Source organism: Phodopus roborovskii, unplaced genomic scaffold, assembly GCF_943737965.1.
Source record: "Phodopus roborovskii unplaced genomic scaffold, PHOROB, whole genome shotgun sequence".
NCBI classification, from domain to species: domain Eukaryota; kingdom Metazoa; phylum Chordata; class Mammalia; order Rodentia; family Cricetidae; genus Phodopus; species Phodopus roborovskii.
In genome coordinates this window covers 4,124,001-4,130,000 of record NW_026125444.1, presented here as the reverse complement: position 1 = coordinate 4,130,000, position 6,000 = coordinate 4,124,001, and the positions used below count along the sequence as shown (strand labels likewise).

Below are 6,000 nucleotides of genomic sequence, written 5' to 3'. Positions count from 1 at the left end.
GTTTATGTAATGTAATACTTCAATTACATTATTCATTCAGGTTCTGTTTTGGATTATAGGCTGAAAATTCTTTATTAGTGTAGATGTAACCATGCTGCTGGAGTTTTAAAAAATTTACTGATTGAATAATTAATTGGAAAAGAACAAGCTGCAGATTCCTGATGGATTTATGAGACAATTATTCTGTCTTGTGATTATCTACATTATACTATAGAAGCTATGGGGGAAAAATTCTTAATGAAAAGAGAGTCATAAATACTGTATCAAAAGATTCCCAAAAGTTCACTTTTAAAATTAAAAATACAGACAGTCTATATCTTAAAGTGTCATATATCAGATTCAAAAATAGATTCTTCTCTTTCTTTCTATCAAAAACATGTTTATGGTGTTCTACCCTTAACTATGGCACAAAGGAAAAGCTCTAATGTCTTTGCTGAAATGCCTCCAAAGAGTTTAAATAAATAAAATCTCTATGCCAAAAAGGCACATTTTGAATCATATTAATGAACAAGAGTTGTTGAGATACTAGCAGAAAATCAGACAATGTACTTCTTCTCCCCTACTACAAAATCCGGTATTCTTTTTTTGCCCAAAGTAGTGCAGGGCGAAGCAAGCTGGCAATCACTAATCATCAGGCTCGGTGGGGGCCTTAGTGAAAAATACCCCACAAACTTTCATTAAACTAGAGTCACTCAGTTGATTACTCTTAAGTTTCGGTGCAAACAATCACTGAGTGAAATAACAGTATATTCCTTTTCACAGTCTATATATCCGACTACATTATCTGGTGGTGGAACTTAAGTCTCATATCTTTAAGAGAAACTGTAGTTTTTATCTTCTATAAGGGCTCATTTCCCCTTGGAGATAAGCTCTTTAAATTGGCATTATGTATAATACACAGAGGACATGTCAATATGTGATATGTGCATCTTAACTGAAATAGCCATCAACAAAATAAGACAAAACTAGCTATAAAACATTATGATACTTCCGAGAAAACATTTGCTAAGAAAGAAAACGTCTATTTGTTAATATCTTGTGATTGATCTGAGTCTTCTGGGCCCACCACATTCCTTTCTATTTGTGATTGGTACTGCTACTGCTTTTTTGTGGAGCTCAAATTGGGCTTCCTTTTAATATCCGTAAACCTATCACAGAAAGATATTCCCCCTGGCTTCAGCTGCAAGGCGGTGATTTGTGCACTGATAGGTGTACTTTGTTTAGTGTCACCCACAGTGTAGATTGGATAGATTTTGTAAAAGATAGCATTACTTTAAAAGAAACATACAATTTGACAAGCGATTGCATTTTACTTTCATTTTATTGCCGTGCTTTTCATCACAGTCATTGTTTTCTAACTGTCCCTAAATTGTTCATTTTCTTAGTCTGTTACATCAGTACAGCTATTTACTGTTTATAAAGCAATATGCACTTACAGGTTTGGGAGATGGTTTGGGCTCTGAGGGTCGCATGTGCAAGTGGGTCATCATCGCTTGAAGACGTTCACGTTCTTTAGAAAGCTGTTAAGAAAGAGTGAGATCAGAAGCATTTCAGAAATGACTGATCCAGCTATTTTATTGCAGTGATACATCTTATCATTGAGCTTGTCTCCCAGTAATGATTCCTGCATACAAAAGCCTGGTATGAGAAACTTAGCTGCTATGAAATGCAACTTTAGCTGGAGAAGGAGAAAACTTTTGTAGCTGTACTTATGTTAAAGGTCAAGGAAAACAAATAACACTTCATCTTTTTGTCAATAAGAGAATTGAGGTCACAGTTGCCTCGACAGTAACAAGTTACCACAACCATAAATTAGAAGGCCCATGGTGTCTCTTTAAAGTCCTGTGGACACTGTTAGCAATGGACTAGTGCCAACAGCTGTGAAGGGGTGAAGGGTTCTCAAAGCGAAGTGCCTGCCAGGATTGTCTACACACTTCATGCATTCCCACCGAGGTCCAGTTAGTGCCCCCTGCAATCTGCCATCATCAATCTAATTCAATAGAGTGACAGAGACCAGGCAGTGTGAAACGCTGAACTCTGCCACCGAGTCTGCATCTACACTTGTGCTGGGTCTCATTACAACTGACGGACCTTACTTTTCCATCAGTCAGACACAGCAGAAAGAGAAAGAGAGAGGGAACAGCATAATTGGTCACACTGCAGACTGTATCATCAGCTGACCTCTTATGTTCCAGTCTACCTTTTAGCAATGGTAAACAGGTTTACCCAAAGCTTTCTGTGCTACTGTGACAATAATGCATTCTACGTACCCTTCAAAATTTTGCAACTCAAATATTTTTAACTCTTCTAATGGAAAAAACAACAGCAGGATGGACTGGAAACAATGTAAAGTGCAGGGAAAAGGAAAAAAATATTTTATTTAATTAAACAAGACAAGAAAAGAAACCTTAACGGAGTGCCAAACATTGACAAAAGGTAAACTGGAGAGTCATAATCGCATTCTGATGAGTTCTACAATTCCAGTTTATTTTTTGGCAAAAATTTGCTTTAATGTTAAGGTTTAAAAATAAGATTTCAATAGTATTTATATAGTATATATAACATATTCTATGACATACATTCTTGGTTGTTATATTAGCCAAAGAGAAAATAAGTATTGCAACATTTTAAGTTCTGAATAAAGTAGACACAAAAATGAGGCTATTCTTCAGGATAGTTCATCTACACTATTAAAAAGAGTGGGTCTTTTGTTATATTCTAAAATCCTGTAGTGCATGAAGAATCCAGATTACCTTGTGTAAAAACTGTTTGGGCAACAATGCCACGTCTTATGAAAAGTGTTTCTGCAGTGCTCGATCTACAATAGAAAAACTACAGCTTTAACAGTTTGGGGATATTCAAATATAAACAACAGGGCCTAAACATTATATAGGTCCAATCAGAGGAACACCAAAGTATAGCAGTCCACCCTATTATCAACTGACATTATTAAAAATAACTCCATGTATCTGAACAAGTATAGTGTTATCAAGACAATATGATGCAGCCAGGAAGATTCAGTCATTTGCTCAGTACTCAAGTTAACACACTGAAACTCGTAGAAAAGTACACATTGAGTGATCACATGACAAACCTGTATCTCTAACTGCTGTACCACCTGCATTTGCACCCGACACTGGGCAGTGCTTCGGTCGTCCAATGCATGCTCATTGTTAAGGTGCCTATGAAACACAAGACACAAAACAGAATGATGAGTGATACCTAGTGATTGATTTTAAAAGTACTACCTCTTTGAGGAGCATATAGATTCCTCTGAAGCTGGACAGCAGAATGCCTTGAAGCCATAAAGAAGGCAAATGTACTTCAATGTTCAGTGATAATTACTTGTGTGATACAAAAAGAGTCTTGAAATAGTTAAAAAATGTCATCATCTCTAGGCTTATAACATTCCAGAAACATTCTCCATCCACTTATAGAGCAGAAGTAGAAATCATGATGTATTTCACATACTTTTACCATTTTCTCTGAAAAGAGTATTATGTGTGTATGTATATGATAGGCAATTTTCTATTTCATTTTTATTAAAAAATTTTTGTTACTTGTATATTGGTATTTTGAGAAGCATCTTACATCAGGATGTGATATGAATTGTACAAAGTTGAAACATCCATACCCACAATTAATAATAATTTTATGTTTCTAATACATAAAACACATTGAAGATTCAGAATAATGATACTGATATTTCATGTAAAGAGTCAGAATTGACACAAATCTCTAACATACATAAACATAGTTAAAGAGGTCATTCTAATGATGTTACTCTGATGATAACATGTGTGCTTATTATTTTACATAAGGGCTAAAGTATCTCCAATGCATGGTATCTCACTCTACCAAAATTACACTTTCAATAAGCATGGAAATATTCCATAACATTTGCTTTGTAATTTATAATATATTATTAGATGGCTTCCCAAATTAAGAAAGTAGTATTCAGGTTAATTAAGTTTCTTTTGTTATGGCTATATAACTTATGGGTAAATGAAGACAGTATCTTAAGAGACACAGGAAGGAAAAAGGTATATTGAATAAAACACGTAATTAGGAATTCATATAATTACCTCTATATATTACAGTATTATTAAAGATAGTTTGAAAGCATTTCTCATAATTCTAAGCATACTGAATTTAAGAAATAACTGTCTTCCCATTTCACTTATGCTTCTTGAAGTGAATTAAGCAGAAAATGCATGAACAGATGCATATATGATGCAATACGAAGACTTAAGGTGTCAGTGACTCATAGCTAATGTGTAAATACGTGGGATTATCTGCTAGCAGGTCTAGGTTCAGACATCAGAAACCTTTGCTCCTTTCCACCCCAACTTTGATAAATTAGGCCAGTTTGTTTTAACACCTTTTCACTGATTATAGCAACAAACCTCCATGCATCTTGCTATAATTGCCAGGCTTGGCTGATGATAAACTGTGGACTAAAATAGTGAGGTGGATCAGGTCAGGCTGGAGTTGTGTGCCCAGGGCACATGAGAGCTCCTTCCCACACCTCCTGTCTGCTCTGACTCAGCTCCAGCAGGATGTGCTAGAAACCTGGCTGTAATGAGGGTGGAATCATTCAAGCTCTCTGGGAAGAGAGCATGGAATGTCAGAGTACGGCAAGCATAAGTGAGTGGTGTAAAATGTCACTAATTTCTAATAAACAAAACATCATTAAAATATTCTTGAAGGTTTTATCCCCCAAATTCTAATACACAATGGAGCAATGTCCCAGCAGTATTAGCATAATAATTTGTTGCATCCTTAAGGTTTGGTATTACTGTGTTTTTGTGAGATATATTTTTCTTCCACCATGAATACACACATAATTTATCCTGCAATCAGCCTACAAGATGAGTATTTTAAAATAAGCTATACATAAAAATTAGGATATAAATAGAGCACAGAAGATAAACAGACGTGGTTTTACCTGAATAGATATACTCAGTATAACATATACTTTTATGTGAAATCACTTTTTAAAAAGAATTTTTGTACTTGTTTATTTCTTAGTGATAATTATATTTACAGTACTAAAAAAAATAGAAAATGTTGTATTATATACTTGGGTCTTAGAGACCTATTCAATTTATCTCTGCAGCTTTTATTAGAATAGAGACTGGAGACTACAATAATAGTCAATGAGGTTTTGTCTTGATTGAATTTTTCAGTGGAACACAAAAGAACCTTGCCATTAAAATAGTCCTTTATTCTCCTGTATGAAGGCGAAAGGTTTTTAAAGTGTTGTGATGTTCAGTAATGAGCCTCTATCTAAATTATCATTGGTGACAAACTCACAAAGCACTTTTCGAGGACACATAGTTATGAAATGCCACGGCTGCCACTTTCTTTCCTGTAATTATAGGCTAGCTTGCAGCCCTTCAATGATCATTTATAGAACAGCCTCCAGTGGATTACTGAGAACTTGAAAAACACATACATACCTCTGCCACATCTCCCTTATCCTTTCCTCGCTATTGTTTACCAGTGATATGTAAAATAATGGTGCCTATTCATTCCCCCTATTTAATTATGCCAATCAAAGTACAGAAATAGTGTCGGAAACAAACACAAAGCAATAAGACCAAATAAATAGGCTAAGTATTAACATTAAATTATGAATTTATGTATTTATGACTATTTTGTGCTCAAATTATTCTCTTTCATGTTTTTATAACCATCTCAGGTACTACATATTGCTGTTCAAAAATTCTCTATGATTTATAAATCAAGAATGAGATAATACTGAAAAATGAGAGGATCGGTGGATTTTTTGCAGTCAGTGCCTAATTGCTGTTTCAAAATGCATATGCAAAGGGACATTTCATTAATCATTTAATCATGTCCCTTGCAGGAAGTTGGAACTAATGTTGCCAATACCCTTTTCATATGAATTCTCCATGATACCATCTTACGCATTTGATATATTGCCTATGTCATAAATTATGGGTTCTTACAAAGGACCGAGTGGGATTGTTATCC

The 6,000-nt window shown here is 34.9% G+C and overlaps 1 protein-coding gene across 6 annotated transcripts in view; it reads right to left on the bottom strand.

The window, feature by feature from the left end:
• Positions 1–6,000, bottom strand: part of Foxp2 (forkhead box P2) — a 328,925-nt gene that overhangs the window by 30,733 nt on the left and 292,192 nt on the right. For all 6 annotated transcript variants that reach the window (XM_051175704.1, XM_051175706.1, XM_051175702.1 and 3 more), the window contains exons 10-11: positions 3,095–3,182; positions 1,437–1,520 (exon numbers count right to left, since the gene is read on the bottom strand). In XM_051175704.1, coding sequence (XP_051031661.1) covers positions 1,437–1,520; positions 3,095–3,182 — 172 coding nt within the window. The remainder of the gene's footprint in view (positions 1–1,436; positions 1,521–3,094; positions 3,183–6,000) is intronic.